Source organism: Rhipicephalus sanguineus, chromosome 5 (assembly GCF_013339695.2).
Source record: "Rhipicephalus sanguineus isolate Rsan-2018 chromosome 5, BIME_Rsan_1.4, whole genome shotgun sequence".
Lineage (NCBI taxonomy): Eukaryota > Metazoa > Arthropoda > Arachnida > Ixodida > Ixodidae > Rhipicephalus > Rhipicephalus sanguineus.
In genome coordinates, this window is record NC_051180.1 from 26,765,623 (window position 1) to 26,784,542 (window position 18,920).

Sequence of the window (18,920 nt, forward strand, 5' to 3'; positions counted from 1 at the left end):
TTAGAAGAAGCTTGCACTAAGTCGCACAAGGGTGGGTCACAGCAGAACCCTGGCGGGCACCTATAGCTGGTCCTGGCTTGGCTAGGCTTTTATCCCACTCACCTCTCCCTTTTCCACACCTTGCTATAATAGATCCGCCACGGTGGTCTAGTGGTTATGGTGCTAGACTGCGGACCCGTTGGTCGCGGGATCAAATCTAGGCCGCGTTTTTGGTGGACGCTTGAAGCCCGTGTACTTAGGTTTAGGTGCACGTTAAAGACCCTCTGGGTGGTCTCTCATAATCATATCTTAGTTTTAGGACGTTAAACCACAATAGTTATTATATTATTTTTGCTATACAGTACTGTAGATGGCTATGCTTGCTCTCTTATTTTATATCGTATTTGTCTGTGTGTCACCTTTTTATAACTTTCTCCGTCTATTTCTTTCCGTTTTTCTTTTTCTGTCTTTCTTCCCTTTCTTTGCCTTTATTTTTCTCTTCTGTCTTTCTTTCTCTTTCTCTCTCTATCTCTTTGCACTCTTTCTCCCCTCCCTCTTCATTTTCCTCCTCCTTTCCCACCCCCTTGCCACACTATACTACACAAGGCTATGCTGTGCTCTGCTAGCGTGCCTGAATTGCCGAGTGGTTTCGGTGCTCGTCTTCGGATCGTGGGTGCACGGGTTCGAATCTCGCCTCGCCAAGAAATTTTTTTCGCCAAGAATTTCTCTTTTCCTCTTTCTCTATATTTCTTTCTCTCTCTCTCTCTACTCTTTCTCTCGACCATCAGAGTAATTGCATCACACGCTGAACAAATCGGCGGGGGGGGGGGGGGTGATTCTTAAAAGGAAGAAGGAAATGAAAATGAAAATTGGGTGTAGAGTGCACGATAACTGTCTCTCAAGTGAGGACACCTCAACCGATACACTCACGGGGGACTGGGGATTGAAGGGACAGTGAGAGTGAAAAGAGATAGTAAAAGAAGAAAAAAAAAACAAAGGTAGGAGTGGAAGAAGAAAAAAAAGAGAAAAAAAAGGTGAGGGGGGGGGGTCAGGAGAACGGGCGGCGCACGTGTTCGGGAGCGCAGCAGAAGAGGAAAAAGAGAGCGCGTTCCGGTTCACGATGACGATAATTTTCTATATACGACACACGATAAACCTCGAGCATAACATATCTGCTGTAAAATGGAGCAAGCGTCGTTTTTCCAGCAACAACGACACACTGTCCATTAGCCGCGACAGAAAGGCGGCTTTCCAGCAACACAGACTGTGGGAAAATGTTTTGGGCCCTTTCTGGCAGCGTTAGAGCAACCTCCCCCCCCCCCCCCCCAAAAAAAAAAAAAAGAAATAACGTATTACAGGTCACCGCTTCAATGTGTGACGTCAGACAAAAATTGAGCTTTATCATAGGTGATAAGGGCCTCAACTTTTTCGACTGCTTTTCGACCACTATTGCGGGGAAGCAAACGCATCAGTGGAAGCTTTCGCTCGGATACCTCCATTTAGCACGTGTAGTAGGTAACCCCTGCAGGGTGTGACGTCAGACAAAAGTTGAGCCTTATCATAGGTGATAAGGGCCTCAACTTTTTCGACTGCTTTTCGACCACTATTGCGGGGAAGCAAACGCATCAGTGGAAGTTTTCTCTCGGATACCTCCATTTAGCACGTGTAGTAGGTAACCCCTGCAGGGTGTGACGTCAGACAAAAGTTGAGCCTTATCATAGGTGATAAGGGCCTCAACTTTTTCGACTGCTTTTCGACCACTATTGCGGGGAAGCAAACGCATCAGTGGAAGTTTTCTCTCGGATACCTCCATTTAGCACGTGTAGTAGGTAACCCCTGCAGGGTGTGACGTCAGACAAAAGTTGAGCCTTATCATTGGTGATAAGGGCCTCTACTTTTTCGACCGCTTTTCGACCACTATTGCGGGGAAGCAAACCCACCAGTAGAACCTTTAGTTTGGAAGGCTCCTTTTAGCATGTGTAGACGGCAACCCCTGCAAGGTGTGAGGTCAGAAAAAAGTTGAGCCATATCATAGGTGATAAGGGCCTCAACTTTTTCGACTGCTTTTCGACATCTATTGCGGGGAAGCAAACGCACCAGGGGAACATTCAGCTCGCAAAGCTCCGAAAAATAAGGTATAAAGCGGTTTGTGTCATTAAACGGACTGCTTTTGTTATCGTAAACGTTCGTTACGCTGCGGACATTCAGGTGGGGTTTGTCGTTTTACAGCGTAGTTGTGCAGCTTATTGCGTGGGCAAGGAACACACCTTGGATATAGTTTAATTGGTACTACAAATGGACCGAATAGAGGATTATGAGCTTTTAAATGCATAAGCAGTTCTATGCAGTTTCCGCAATAAACGTGTGCGTCTGTCTGTCGGTCCCTTTGTCGCGTAATACTAATGGCTATAAAGAAATAAGTGTATGGAACAAAAGAAATTTTCTTCGGGGTGCTGGGTTTCGAACCTACGACCTCGGGCTTAGAAGCCGAGCGTTTTACCCGCTACGCCAAACACCAACGCTTGCGGAGCGCGAATGTATCCGAACTATATGAATGTGTTGTGTCGATGGTAAAATAAATTTAAGAAGAGAACAGTTTCTGTCAACAAAAATACCTGGGGTTTTACGCCCTAAAACCACGATATGATTATGAGGGACTCTGTAGTGCAGGGCTCTGGAAATTTCGACCATCTGGTGTTCTTTAACGTGCACAGTGCACAGGACCCGAGCATTTCGCCTCCATCGAAATGCGACCGCCGCGGCCGGGATCGAACCCGCGACCTTCGGGTCAGCAGCCGAGCACAATGACCACTGTACCATCGGGGCAGACGTAGAAAGAGAACATTTTTTGTGAAGGCTTCGTTGAATTCGTAGTAGTGAAAGAAAAAGTGGCACCATCTCCCGTTGAAGGGGACCATGAGACGATGTGAAGCAGCGTTTCGGCATGTCGAGCCCGCGTTTCAGAGGGGGAGTGGAGAGGGGGATAGGGGAGTGGGGGAGGGGGATGGGGAGGGGAGATGTGAGAGGGGTAGTGGAGAGGAGGTGTGCGGAGAGGAGGTGTGTGGAGAGAGTTCGCACATGTGCAGTAAGGGTGGTCACGCCGCACACCACCACTGCCGTATTGAACTCCGCCATAAGATGCTTCGCATCTAAAAGCCTCTTTAGGGCGACATGTCGAGCCGACATGGAGCATTCTGTAAGTCATGAAATTTCCAGTTTTATGAAAATTAATGCCAAGCGTGCATTTTAGTGATCGTGGGATGCGCCTTCCATTGAGCCGTTCCAGACGCTGGCGGACGTTAAAAAGAGGACAGACGCCGCGCCGGTGCTGCCGGAAAACAACGTTGCGGGGAAGGCTGCAACCATACAGTTTCCTAAAATAAACACCTGCGCTTTCGCGTCACTTACGCAACTTCAAAAAGAGATTATGCGTGGAGTTTTTAATGCGTAAGAACTTGTACTCTGACTGAACAAGGAAACTGTACGTCAGTCCCTGTGTCAGGTATAAATGTACTAAACGAAACAAAATAATTCCGCGGTGCTGGGTTTTTCGAACCTTCGGCCCCACGCTCATAAGCCCAGCACCGACTGTCTTACCCACTGGGCTAACCAACAACGCTTATTGCGAAGCTGAATGCATCTAAACCATGGGAAGTATTGCTGGCAATACAAAAGTTATATACGGTATATAAAAGACAATATAAATGTATACAGATACAAAACTAAATTTGTTTTTGCGCTGGATAATTTTTAGATAACTTTTTATTGCGATAGCAATTATATGGACAATCTCAGTGGGTTCTTGCCGTCGTTACACACACACACATACACACACACACACACACACACACACACACACACACACACACACACACACACACACACACACACACACACACACACACACACAGCACCACTTACCTTCGGTGGTACGTAGATCTCTCAGGTGCTTCAGCGTGACCGCGGCCGGGCTAGACTGCACGCGCGCGCGTGCGGTCTAGCCCGGCCGTGGCGTGGCAGAGGCTTATTCACTATCACCCGTGAGATGGCGCAAGCTTTCAGGGGCGTCGCCCCGCTCGTGCTTCGCCGGAGTTGCGCTGCGCACCTCCAGTCCTGTACTTTGACCTGCAGTGCATGGTCGCCCGTGCTCGTGCGCTTATGTCTTGTGGGGGGGGGGGGGGGGTTCAACAGATGACTGTGCTTTGATCGCAAAGTTTGCGTTGAAGCCATCGACAGCTCGAAGGTGACTTCGCTCGATGCAGCAACCGTGTTTGCTAAAGGAGTGAGCAGCTAGCCTTTCTTCGTATGAAATTCCAATTTGTTGATGTCGAATTCATTGATTCGCCCTAGCGGCAAAACCATGACTTTTTTTTTTTTTCAAGCACAATGCTCACAGGTCGGTACTACAACAAGTGCGTTCGGCACAGGTTGTTGTTGTAGGCAGAGTGTCGGAACGGAACGAAAACCGAAAACGAAAAACGAAAAAAAAACGATATTTTTGACCGGAACGAAAACGTAACCGAAACTTTATTTATTATTTCGTTCCGGAGTGAAACCGAAATTTTTTCGATCGTTTTTCGGTTCACGAGAAAATTTCGCAATCCGGAACAACTGAACTCATGCAGTGTAAGCATATCTCAGGGTATAGTATTAGCGCGTACCTCAGACAGGAATTCCAGAGCAAAGATATGTTGAAATTGTACGAAAAACGAAAACAGTGGCAACGAGAGATGTTTATATTAAGCAAGTGGGCTTTTGCGCGCCTGTCAATCAGGCCAAAGTGGAGAGGGCATTCTCGGCGCTGAAGTTTGTTACAGCGAAAGCTGTTATGAGATCACAACAGCCGATTTTGGCGCCATAGTTGTCCGCTGCTGCCGGTGTATGTGAGCGCTATCGCGTGACATGAGAAAAAATTAAATGAGAAACAAATTTCTAGGTCTTCCACTACAGTATCACGCTGGCGCTTATAACTCCGTTGCAAAAATACTCTATACAGGCGTCATGTCGGGCAAGGAATCTTGTTAACATATGTAAGATAGCGTGGCAGAAGAGTAAAATAACAACCGGTCATCACACAATGCTAATAGCGCGAAGAGTGTGTGGTTTAATGCTTCCAACCAGTGTTGCGGAGTGGCCACTCCTGAATTTGAATGACTCCGGAATCATTCCACATTTTCGCGACCCCGGAATGGAATGGGGACAACGCTCGGAGGAATGGAATGGGAATGGAATTAAGCGCCTTTTGCACCGAATGGAATGGGAATGGAATTACGTCTTTTTCCGAAAATAGAGGACGTTTTCTTCTACGTGCTCTTTTTCAAACTTCAAACGTTAGTGAGTCAGAGCCTCGCAAATTAACACTAAAGCAGTATTTTTAAAATAGCTTGGCTGATTACAAGCACGGTACATTTATAAGCAACGGGCCTACTACAAACAGAGGCATAAGTTAGTGTAAAAACAAATGCATTATCCCAGCAGATACCGAAGGGAGAAACAAATTACCCCTGCGCGTTGGTTCCCATTGATACCCCCACCCGAAAGTGGCGAATACTTTATGCAAAGCCTGATCTTTATCTCACGAGCAGTTTAGCACCTGACACACGTAAATAACCTTTGCGACAAGGAAGACATTGCATACCAGCGCACAGGCGAACACAGAAAGTTCTCCTCACCCAATCCATGCTTGCGAGGCGCGCTTGACAAGCGTGAATGCTGACGGGCAGTGCAGCCCAGTGCTCCGTATTCGGTGCAAAGGCGCTTTTGACAGCATAAAAATACGCTATGTGGTCATTTTAGCATTAACAGATTTATCCTTAAACAATATCAAAACACCACCATTCGTTCAAACATTTTGACCACGCAAATACTATAGGTAGCGGGAGAACTGCCCCTATGGGAATTAGTAGGGTGGTTGTACTGCACGAGATATGTCACCATGTTACTATCCCTCGGCCTTGGTAACGTGTCTTGCGTACTTTTGCAGTTCTTAATGCATCTCATGACATGAGCTTTACGGGGCGTTCATTCTTAACTCGATAAAGCTATCAAGATGAATTTCCTACGTTGAGGAATTACAGGAATGGAATCGAACTGCCAGGCCTTTCCCGGAGCGGGAATGGGCTAAGTTTTTTTCATTCCGAGGAATTGAAAGGAATGGAAATGCGACAAGTTCTAATTCCCTGGAATGGAATTGGAATGGAGTGGGGGCGCCCATTCCGCAACACTCCTTCCCACCCACTGCAAAGTGCTCAGCCATAATTCTTCATTTTCAGCCACAGCACAAATTGCAGATAATGCCTTACAGATGTGTAGCGGGTACCATGATTCTCCGAAGAATGACGAAAAATGGCATAGTGGAAACTTCGCTACTTCAGAAAAATAGCAACGATTTATGACGTGGTGGGTACCTTGCATGTGTATTTGTATTAGTTGCCCCAAGAGATAACAACGGGTTCTACAAAGTCCGCTCTTCTAGCTTTTGCTGTGACTGTGCTGCGTGTTTCACGCAGGCCTGGCAATCTTTTTATCAGAACAGCGGTCTCGCACATAAGAGCTCTAGTACACTCAATGACGTGCTACTTCTGAGATCGTGCTCACTCCCTTGACACAAAGCATTAAGCCAACTAAAAAAAATTCGTATTTGTCTTGTGAGAAAATAAATACTATGACTTTGAACTGAATACTGGTTTGTGCTGGTTGGTAGGAATACGTGTTACAGTTACTTCCGCACCTCTGATGAACGTATTTTACCCTTGTCCCACTTTCTTAAGAGGAGGGCAAGTAACTACATCACAAATCCAATGTTTTTTTTTAATGATTGCCTTACCTTTTTCACACTTTATTTTCATACAAAAGAAAAAAAACCATTAGGAACCGTTACGGAACGTTCTTTTTTTTTCGTTCCGGAACAGAAACGGAACGGAACTTCTTGCGGTGGAACGAAACTAAAACCGAAACGAAAAACATTTCGTTCCGACACCCTGGTTGTAGGTAGTGGTGATGTTGTGCTACGACAGAAACGGTTATCCTGGCGTACAACGCCGGCAATTTTTCCGACCGAGCCTCTCACGAGTCGATAGTGCGGTTGTGTAACCAGCTGTTGATCAGTTCCGAGTCTCAGAGGAATGTGATTCATAAAATAAGTTGTTCGTATTGGACACCTTTACAACGCGCGTTTGATGTAACATGTTCACGTACTCAATCAACAGATGGCTTCAGTTTTTTTGTCAAGCGTTGTTGTAGCGGGATTTTCGTGGTCAACTGCTAACGTCTGCGATGTCTGAAATTCGATGGCCCGCCACAGTGACAGTAGCTTGATGGGAGAACTATGCAGAAACACTAGTGCACTTGGTTGTACAGGTTCCCGTTAAAGAGGTGCCGCCGGTGAGAATAAAAACAGAGCTATTAGATGCGTACGTCGGCTCTCGTAGTCTGTGCTTCTTGTCATGACGCACCGCCATCCATCTACTGGGCACCATCGAATGACATTCGCCAAGAGCTATCTTTGGCGATCCAAAGAAAAACATTATTCGGAAGTTTGGTAAGCACTTTTGTGTAAATAATTTTAACTCGTGGACAGTTAAGAAATGATGAGATGAAAGAAAGAAAAGGTAGTGAAATTGACCATAACAAGAAAATATTATGGCAGCCTCGCACTAGTGGTTCCAAGCCTAAATCAAGAGCGCAGGCGGGTGGCCTTCCTTGTTTCTCATTGATTTTTCTTTCTTTCTTGTCTTTCTTTCTCTTTCTCTCTGTTTCTTGGATACCTTTTTTGCATGTTTCTTTCTCTCTCTTGGTTCTTGTTATCTTTTTTGTCTTTATTCCCTTTGTTTCTATTTTCCCTTTCTTTCTTTCTTTCTTTCTTTCTTTCTTTCTTTCTTTCTTTCTTTCTTTCTTTTTCACACGTTCGTTTTCGTTTGACACTCGCACCTATTGTATACGGAAGTGGGGCTTCTCCAATTTCTGTGGCGCATGCGCACAAACTTCGGCGAACTACGACAGCTTACCTGCTCAAAATCCATTTATTACGCTACACTGAGAGTGAGGGAGCAGAATAGAAAGGTGAGGCATACGAAGAGATAGAAACGTAGTGCACGCAAGCAATCACTGCTGTTCACAGCACGGAATAACACTTGTCGGTACTTGTGTCGCTCATGGAGATCCCCTTTAGTAGGAATTCCGATAGCAAATTTATAGTGCTCTGGTGCCGCGGCTTGTGAGGTCGGTATTCTAAGGAATATTTTTTCTGAAGGAATTCCATGTGGAGGCATGCACAGTCAAGACTCATTTTAGGCCCCGCAAATACTGGTAAGAAACGTCTTTATTGATGTAAAAACGTCTTCGGCAAAAGTTATCTCCCTGAGTTAATATGCACAAGCGAAACAAGAAGCGGACAGGGCACACACTGTCGGGGTTTGAAAGGAACTATTGTCGCATGTTTATTGGACCCCCTTCGAAATGCACAATGACTAGATATACAGTGAAGTACGTTGCACATACGCGACGATCTGTCAATACATTCGAGCGCGCGTTTTCACTGAAGCTGCTTCATAGATTAGAGAGTTTTAGCGCACTGTTACGTTGACCACCACTGTCTCCGCCACGAGCTGACAATTCGCGAGCAATCTCGTCGCGCCTACTCGAATGCGGCGCCAACAGCGGTGGACCAGTGACGGCATGCTAAAACCTTCTAAACAACACTGAGTATAACATTGTCAGCGACAATGTGTACAAAAGCGAGCACACAACAACGGAAATGTACATACACACTCCGCAGTTACGCATACAATAACAACAAATGTTAATGATCCGCAAGATATATTACGTCTATAGGGCACAACACTTGCATACAGAAGCCATAACTAGGTATTATCTATACATTAGAAAAACATCTGGAGTCTGAAGCAACATACTGTACATTCAAAGCAGTTTCGTACGTCCCTACAATAGCACGAAAGCAAAAACAGGGCTCAGGAATTGTGAAGAATCCTCAGAGAACGGTAGCAAAAATAATGTACAACCACGGCAACAGTGGAAAGTAAGGTTAAGGCAAATAAGCCAGCTTTATACCGGCACTACGCACACATTAAGATTAACGACTTTCAGGAAGGTTACGTTAAGACGAGACGGTTTTGACAAGTCTTAGTTCTTGTCTGCCGACATGACGATCCCTGTGATCGCAATAACCTTTATGTCGAACACAGGAAAATTGCAGCTATGTGCCTGGGTTTGAGTGGAGGTGGTTCAATACAAGTTGCAGTATTCGAGCTCCAATTATTCGAGCTCCATCTTTCGCCTGTGTACATTTATGACATCCTGAGCCACGCGATCCCTTGCGAAGAATTGGAATAACGGGCTTTACGACTTGGAGCGCGGTCCAGCAAAAGTCTGAGGATACGGCGTCCAACGGGCATGATCTAGTCACGTAGACAGCTTTCTTTTTTTTTCTTTTTTTTTACTTGACCTATCAGTGTTAACCCTGCTGTGCTCCGCTTTTAACAGCAGGTGGAGCATATGCATTGCCTGACAACTGCCACAGAAAAAAAAAAAAATCTAGCGGACTTCTAGCAGTCATCGAATGATTCGTCCTCATACCCTCAAGTTACATTTACCTGGTGTAACTTTTACGCGGCCAACTTCCTAAGGGATACGCTTGATAATATAGCTATAATATAGCAATGATACTGGGGAGAAAACACATCATGCGTTTACATTCTTCCACGTTTCCATAACCACGGAAACTGGTTAACCACAACGAATATGCATTTCGACGCTCATTTTAAGCCAGCAGTTTTCGAAGATGACGCGAATGACGCATTGTAGTTCTTCCTTTGGCAATCACAGCGCACCCTCTAAAGATATAAGTGCGAATTTATGATTGCGTACTAACCATTTGACAATGCTTTCTTCGAGTATTACACCCATTTTGATGTCTGCCGCCTTTGGCTGCAAAAATCATAACTTTTCATGAAACTGTTGTCTTGTTTATAGGTTAAGTGTCATTCACATCAACAAAAAAAAAAAAGAAAAAGCCCACGCAATTCGAGTCCTTTCTAAACCAATGGGCAAGAGACCCTGCACAACAGTGGTATCGGCTGCTTACATGAGGCTGTTCCCCACGGAGCATCCGTAGTATCATTAGGTGCTCGGTTTTGGAATGTACACCCCTTTGCAGGTGTCCTAGCCTCCTAATGCGCAATTCATATCCTGCGACGCGAATCACCAATGGCGGCGGAGAAAAGTGAAGTAGGAAACCCAAACAAATCAGAAGCTGGGAGTAATGTATCGATCGATCTAAACGTCCGTGGTCGCCAGTAGTCGTTGGGCATGGATAGAGAAGAAATATTAGAGAAGAAAAGGCAGGGAGATTAAGCAGTTTAGGAAAATCGGTTTGCTATCCCACACATGGGAACAGGGTGGGGGAGACTGAAAGATGCAGAGGAAAGACAGAGAAAGAGTGCGCATAGCACAGCACTCACACATTACCGAAAACTCAGGAAGATGAAAGTGTACAGTGCTCAAACCACTCCTCCTCAACTTCCTGTGTAGCCTAGACGAACAATAGCCGACTTCCGGTCGGCATTTGAATGCGCCCACGGTCTTCCTCCAGACTTTATGCCTCAATGCTTACCAATCGAGCTCAGACTAAAAAAAAAAGACAGATATACAGAAAAAGAGTTGCCCAAGAAGAGAGACGGAACTGGCAGAGGGCCATCTTTGCAGCTGTGTGCGTATACGTTCGTTCAGTCACGGGCTCGAGGAGATGTTGACTGCCGGTCCGTGCCCTTATCTCGTACGCAGAACGCTATGTATAGCATCTGAGGAAGTGTCTCTAGGAACTCGGCGCGGGGAAACGATGCGCGAGCAGCCGTCTGGGTTGAAAAACGACCTAAGAGGACGAAAAAGCCAAGCCCTTACCAACGTACAGCCTCCCTCTTTGATTCGTTTCGCTGTTTTACTTTCCTGACCTTTTCGCAATGTTCACAAAAAAAGTACACGTTGCGACAGACACACGTGGTACTGCGTATTTTCGGTTTCTTTGAAAGAAGCTGAAGAAGGTTCGATGGGCAACGTTAGCTGGACTACTACTCGTACACGAAAAGACCAATTGAGTGAAGCACATCTGCAATGCGGTGCGGGCAAGGAGCGAGGTTATTTGCTTGAATAAAAAAAAAAAAAACACTGAAGGATGAATGGCAGAAACGAGAGAAAGAGAGCGTTTTGGCCATATCAGAGAGGAATTAATGTGTACAGGTGTCAGGCAAAAATTCGTCTGTCACGTGTCGCTGCGAAGGCATCATTGTGGCCACTGCTCAAGTGAAAGCGTGAACAAGGCTACATTACGAGACATTCGGACTGTCAAGCAAGTCAAAACACTGCAAGAAGCGATCGAGAAGGAAGTAGGCTGCAGAGCGCACGGTTCAAAGTTTAAGGGGCGGGGGAGGGAGGGTCTGTGAAAGTGGGAGGCGAGCCGAAAACCACACGCTAGCACATTAATGGGCATTGTGGCAGAGAGTACCTCATACAAAACATCAGCACGACCGGGTTCTTCAAGGTATATACCGGCGCCATATATACACGCAAACACTCGAATAGTTGGGAGGCGTCTTTCACTGTGGAACTTTACGCTGTCGGATAAGTAAAGTGAAGTTTGCTGTAAATCGCAGTAAGAGTCCCCCCGGTTGTATATAGTTGGACGCAATTCCACAAGAAGTAGCCAACAGCACTTGTATATCGCAATGCATATCGCCATTCTGGTAGCACCATAACAACAAAAAGTGTATTTCTGGTTAAAACCATTTAACTTTTCCTCGAGACTAAGCGGATGTCACAGTTGTTTGTTGTTGTTGTTGTTGTTTTTACCAGGAAGCATGGTAGTAGAGAATGAAGCGCAGCTAAGTTTCTGGACGAACGCCAACCGCACACCGTTCTGCCTCTGTCGACATACCTACAACTACACTTCAACCCAGGTCGAGGTTAACAATCTTTTTGCTAGAGAAATGGCAAATAAGATTGGAGCCTGGAGTTAACCAGGGCTATGTTTTCTTCTACGCAGCTTCGCCATAGTATCAACGAAGGCCTTCAATGAACATTCAAGCAACAATAAGAAGTAGACGTTCCGCAAAGGAAACTGCGCTTCGTGCTTTTCTGTACCAGCAGATGTTGCTGAAAGAGGCGAACCGCTCCTTGAGTAAAGTGTAGACACCAACAGAAAATTCCGTCAGTTCGATTTGTCTAAGCTTGAAAAAGAGCTTTGCTCAGAACGTCGAGCAAATCTATCCACTTTTCGCAAGTAGCAACAGGTAGCCTAAAGCGAAATAGGCACCTGATAAACGTTGGTAGAATTCTAACTAACTTAAGTAGATATACGCTCTGCCGGTCAAAATACAAAAAAAATATTTCTTTGCGCTATGAAATAATTACAAAGCTATATGTCTACGCTGACGATGAATAATGGTAGACGAGTTACCCTGAGCGACAAGAACATCTGGGCCACGAAAACGTGTCACGCAAGAACCTCTCGTAAGGCAAAAAAATATTCACCAAGATCCTGATGCTTGGCATATCATTAGCGAAGACGGCTGACTAATCAATGACAGAGAGCAATTATGAAATAAAGCTTTACGAATTCGGTCACTGGCTAAATTGCAACAAATAAGCAACAAAGTTCACGCATGCTTCTTTTCGCTTCTTTCTTTCGGCTAGGAACACAGTCAACTAACTGTGCCGTCAATTACCCTTTCGCCTTATGGTACTTCTTAAAAGTGGAACTACAGTGATGTATGCTTTCTTGAAAGTCCTTTAGACACTACTATATAGGTAAGGTGTCTCGCCCTGAATACTTCGTTTAGATTACTGCTTGTTATAGATTCGAGTCCTAAAAAGGGATCAGTGGTACGCCCTTATACAGTGTTACGATGGCTCCATAAAGCTGCGCCAAACGCATCTTACGGTACGTCATCCCATCTTCGGTTATCTACATTTATATCTCATCACAGCATTCCAGCGAAGACGCCAGTTCAAGTGAGGCAGAGAAGACAGCGACCCAAACCGGTGGCTGATTCTTTGGCTTGGGCATAACTGCAAGTTTGTATCGGCCACAATCACATACGCACAACCGTGGACATCTAAACTACGCTCAACAGTTATTGGGACGTTTCTACGTCACACTACAACCCCCGAATCCGAAGTTGCCTTCACAGAACACCTATATGTAAGGCTTTTCCTCACTGGCCAGCGTTCAATTGTCCACCACTCCCGATGGAGTTCGGCGTTAGCGAAAAATGAACAATCGCAGCAGTAAGTGATTGCAGAGGATCAAGGGTAGTTTCACAAACTCCGTGGCAAAACAATAAAAACTGCTCGCGCCTACAGTTGCCCGTTTCACTCCTGCTTCGTTTATAAACGTGAACGCCAAAGTGCGATCGCTGTTTTTTACATAACGGGTACATAAGACATTATGAACGGTTAAGCCGCCCGCTTAATAACCATTCGCACTGCTTTACCATTCTTATAGTTGAACAAGCTAATCCAAGCTACCATCATGGTACAACAAATGGCTGCGAGTGCGCGCAAAAATCACTCAATCATCTTCAAACTACATAAGTTATAACAAACCCTTGCCGCCGAACCCGCATTTCAAAAGGTGCTGACGTCAGAATGCATTTGCGCATATCCACTGCACAGCTACAGCAGTACACGTCGAGTACAGTGTCTATTACAGAATCCGTAAAAAGCAATTATCACTCGCATGCGACAACAGAGGCTCGGCAACTTGCGGCACAACCACTACTGATGCGAAGCCTTTCACAACACCAAATATGGCCGATGAGACAGAGCATTCATGTCGTTGTCCCGTCATAATTAAGAGTGCGGACAAGCGAGAGAAACTGAACACCTTGTTCTCACATTGTGAAACCGAACGCAGAAGAGAGAGAGAGAGAGCCCGGGACATCTCGATTGATTTTGCCGTCTCTTTCATTTTTCTTTCTTTTTGTTTTGACGCGAAATCGGCAATTTTGCATGACTTAACTCTTACAAGAATTACCCTGGCGGTACGTGACGCCGCCCAGTAGATCGGCTGTTTCTTTACATCGAGGCTGCTGGGAGGGCATAGCGTTCCCAACAAGCGTCTGCGCTTAAAAAAATTCACTTTGGCTTCTGAACATTACGTGAAGTGGCTTATAATGGAAACTTGCAGGTTCGTCTAGGTTGGGCTAAGTGCATTTGGTCGTTCCTCGTTTTGGCAAGGGATACTTCAAAGTGGCACGTCAAACGACTGGCAGCATTCTGTCAACAGCTGTATTTCGTTCTTTTTTTTTTACTTCGCACCAGCTTCTTACAACCTATTCACACGTACGCCTTTTATTTCTCGTATAGTAATTTCATTTCTTTTAGCTACGCTCCGAACTTGTTTTTGTTTAAGGACGAGATCTTCCCAGCATGTGTCATGCTTTAGTAGGAAAGAAACTGCGAGTAAGGCAGTCAACTGAAGCTTCCCTGACGACGTTTGAAGGTAATTTCCTGCAATTACCAAAAATAAGTATGCTCGTCTGTGTTCGTTCCACCGTGTCTTCCAGTTCGAGCCATGCCGTCTAACTTTCTTTCACGCCTTGTAACTTCAGCTGGTCTGAAGGTAAAAGTGCAAAGCCGTAACAACTGTTCAGGTCCTCGGTCCATTGTATAAGGGCCTCTGAACTCGGTGACACGTGATCGCTCCTCGTCTCTCACACCTCTTTTGCGTTCAATTTCGTCCGCGGAAGCCTACGTCCTGACTTTCGACTCCGACAGACCCATGCGTCACACGCATGCGCACACCGATCTCCGTGTGGCTGCGTGGCTGGTGCCAGGCGATGTCTCGTCCTCCGTTTCCTGGTGGAGCCTTCGACGTTAGGATGTAAGCACCGCAGGCTGTTGACGAAGCACCGAGGCTGCGGGAGTAGAAGGACTAGGAGCGTGGCTTGGCGGCCCTGGGAAGGAACTGGACGGCTTTCTGTCCGCGCGCCGTGCGTGGTCCCGGCTTGGGCACGCCCGACTTCTTGATGCCCAGGTACCAGCCTTTGTCCTTGTTCAGCTTGCTCAGGTAGAGGTTGTAGCCGCCCTCGTACATCTCGTAGAAGATGCCCTCTTCGTCCATCCGGTTCTTCTGGAACAGCGCAACAAAGAAGGGGAGATAGCGAAAAGAAGACGCGCGTGTGTTAGGAGATATTCCGGAATGTGTCAGGAAGTGCTGTCTTATCTTAAAGGCCCAGTTATAGTTCGATTGAGCTTTACATCCCGGAAGGCTCCCTAGACAACGTTTGTTCGTAGAAGGCTGTTCTGTATTATTGCTGCGAGAAAGCCTGAATAGCGAATTTCCCGTGCTCTTAAGATTTTAATGTTTCTCACAAAGAATAATTCAACTAGCATAAACTCGAGCTCGTAAATTTACGCGCTAACACTAGCTAAGCATACTAAAAAGGTTGTTCTACCACCTCAATGACAAGAACATAAGAGGTTTTTAATTCGACTTTTCGAAAGGGAACCAGCTGCGAATGTGGCTTATTTTATATAAAACTCGCACACTGAATACACTTTCGATTTTAGCTACACAATTCTTTCCGGAATGTGTTCTGTCTGGCGATTTTAGCATATGCAAACAATTCCTACGGTTTTCTGCCAAGCCAAACGCTCGCTTTCACAGACAAAGAAACACATTCAGACATCCGGACAGAGACAGGATCACTGACAGCACGGGGAAAGACGGCTCTCCGTTGAGTTTGCTTTGCTCTATTTTTGTGTACAGGAAAAGGGTGCGGAAAAGGTTGAGTACGTTCCTAGCCGACTGCACGTGGGCGCAGAAAAGCACACAGCATTTATAACGGAATCGCGTTCACTGTATTTACCTTGGCGTATACTCTGCCTTCGGCGTCCATGCAGACGAACAGTCCCGTCTCGACGCCACGGATTCGCACTTGGCCAATGTCGTGCGAAAGAAGCTCCAGGATTGCTGAAAAAAATATAACGTACTGTACACTGGATTGCTTATTTCGTCCGGCTACTAACGATACCAAATTAGTCGCATCCATGCAGAGAGCTGAACAAAAAATGGCGCATGTCAATTGAGACACTCAGAACATACAGATATTTTGATTGTTAGGTTAAATACCAGCAACTAAATAAAGGAAAGGGACAAAATATTACGAGGGAAATAAATGAACACAGAGAGCGACGTCCTTTTGCGAGATAATTCTATCAGTATAAATAGGTGCGTAGACTAGTGATGCAGAACTATCGGTAAATTGACTATCGATAGTATCGATAGTTTTTTTGAAACTTTCGATAGTGCAGACAAACTATCGATAGTACTGCTATCGACAAACTATCGATAGTGCACTCGGTAGTACCACGGTAAATATTACTAGCGATATTACTGCCACGCCTGTTTATTGCATTGTTTTGATGTATTCGGGTTTCACCCAGAAAAACTGTTAGCAACGTTTGACGCAGGCCGCGCCGTAATGTTTGAGAAGCTTCACGATTGTTTGAGATCATTCTGTTAAGGTTACGCGCCGGACGCGAATAGTAAAATTTATTCGAGAGCTTAAGCGAGCACCAGCGATAACGCTGTAAGGTTCGATGACTGATGTATAAAAGACTACGCTTTCCACCGGTGATCAGATTACTCGACTGCCGTCGACTGTTCTCGCCGCTCTCAGTGCGCAGCCTGTATCGCTTGTATTTTGAGTTTTGATTTTCTGGTCACAAGATCGCCCAAATAAAGAGCTCCATATTTCCCAGTCTTGTTGCAGCATTCTTTACCGCCACAACACGACAATACTATCGATAGTGGTGTGAATAATTATGCTGCTGCTGGCCAGCCATATTGTCAAAATATTTTCGATAGCCTACTATCAGCTTCGCTTAATTTATGAACAATTTTTGGCGAGAGAAATAAGTTATTTCCGTAGTGAAAAGGGCTGAATATGTCAATCAAGGAAGTCATATCCAAAAGCTACCAGTTACACCTTACAATTAACAGTTAGTTCTTCATAATTTTTTATTTTGAAATCATAAAATGCAACACAAATTTGAAGCCGCGCAGTTACACCACATGTAACGGCTTCCTTTTCGTTGAGCTGAAGAGTTTTACTTTATGACCATGTGTCAGCAAAGCACTCTGGTGAAGAACACAAGCCTGTCAACTTTCTTGGCCTGTCAACTTTCTTGCCCTTCAGCCTGCTTCTCCGGCTCTCCTATGTACCGCGCGCGCGGGGAACCAAGTTTATTCTGCAATGAGTTCGTGCTGCTGGTTTTATACTATCGATAGTGCCATCGAACTTTTTACTATCGATAGCGCTATCGATAGTATTCTTTACTATCGATAGTTCGATAGTGACTCAACTATCGATAGTATCGATAGTGCCATCGATAGTTCTGCATCACTAGCGTAGACGCTTCAAAAAGCAGAGATGCGTTTCTGTTGCTTATGGCTTCGGTATTGGTAGGCTTGGTTGTTAGGGAGGAAAATCTCCCTGACAAAAGGGAGAAACGCTGTGTCTGCAAGAAAATATAGAAATATGTGCGTATGTGCAGTAACCATCCCAAAGACCAGCGTTCTGCTTGCTGCCGCTGTGTGTTAGCAAAGTTTATCGACAGAACAGCGTACTGGACCGAGAACACAAAGAGACATCAGAATGCCGATTGATGGAATGTCAGATTATACATGGCTATCTCATTTACGTGGTGATAAAGCTTAGTGAATAGCATCCCTATGGCGAAGATGCAGCTCGTTCTCATTCAGTGGCTTCGGGGACGCTGCGACATCGTTGGCAGCCACCTCGGCGATGAGGCGGCCCGCTTTGCCAACGCTGGAGCTCCGATACGTTTTATACCGCTATCCATAGAAGGCGCTACATGAGAGCTCCGTTATATCGCGCTTGCTGTCACGTCTGATCATTTAAATCCTTCACAGGACTGGAGCTGTCGCTTATACAGCATCAATCCATCATTACATCTACACTTGCCAACGAATATTTCACGACGTGAAGGGATCGGCTCCTGTGTCGGCTGTGGGTGGAGGTAGCGTTCCATAACTTATACAGCTATGACGTCAGTACTACTGTCTCATCCACTCATCCCAAGAGCAGATATGAAGGAACAATCGATTAACTAACGTGTCACTGTTTCTTCTTCGGGGAACAACGCGAAAACATGTCAGCGTGCCTTGATTAGACGATATATGGCCGACCTGATAGCAAGAGTCCTCAGAATTTCGCATTACAGCTAATCAACCCTGCTCCCCCCCCCCGCCCCCCTTTCGCAATGAAGACAGAAAATCCGTTGGAGCTTTTCCATAGAGCACATGAAGGCTGTGGTGCTCGATTGTTGATACGCTGTTACATACCTTGATTTCACTTTCAAAATTTACCCGCCACTTGCCATTGTAGCCCAATAGATGGCGTCACGCTGCCCAGCAGCGTGACTCGTGGGTTTGATCCCAGTCGTGGCGCCCGCGCTTCGATGGAAGTGAAATTCAGTAGCCATCGTGTACTAAGACAGAGGTGGACGTTATATAACATAGGATGGTCAAAATTAATGCGGAACCCATCGCTGCGATGCGCTTAATACGCATATAGTGGTTTCGATATGCCAAACCTGAAAATTTATGTAATTTTTATTCTTGATAGTAAAAAAAAAGTTCATCGTTTCCAGAGCAGCCGGAGGGAAAAAAGATGCAGCAGTGGTTCATTGTATCAGAAATAAATAAAAACTTTGCATCTCCTTCGCTGGGTGAGATGGAAACTTGACAATGGGTTATTTCCTCGAGAGAAAAGGTGGCTGAGGCGTGTCTAACATTTTCGACAACGGCTAGAAGGGAAAGTATTGCATATAATAATTTCTGCACATGCGCGTCTTCAAATTTCTTTTTAACTTCCCAATGAAAGTTAATCTTACTATGC

At 45.5% G+C, this 18,920-nt stretch overlaps 1 protein-coding gene across 6 annotated transcripts in view; it reads right to left on the reverse strand.

Annotated features, from left to right (window-relative positions):
• Nucleotides 1-8,310: 8,310 nt before the first annotated feature.
• Nucleotides 8,311-18,920, reverse strand: part of LOC119393390 (fibroblast growth factor 1) — a 49,312-nt gene continuing 38,702 nt past the window's right edge. For 3 of the 6 annotated variants that reach the window (XM_037660367.2, XM_037660370.2, XM_037660372.2), the window contains 2 exons: nt 15,864-15,967; nt 8,311-15,124 (listed from right to left, as the gene is read on the reverse strand). In XM_037660367.2, the coding sequence (XP_037516295.1) occupies nt 14,927-15,124; nt 15,864-15,967 (302 nt within the window). In that variant the 3' untranslated portion in view covers nt 8,311-14,926. The remainder of the gene's footprint in view (nt 15,125-15,863; nt 15,968-18,920) is intronic. The other 3 variants (XM_037660369.2, XM_037660371.2, XM_037660373.2) reach the window with 1 other exon arrangement.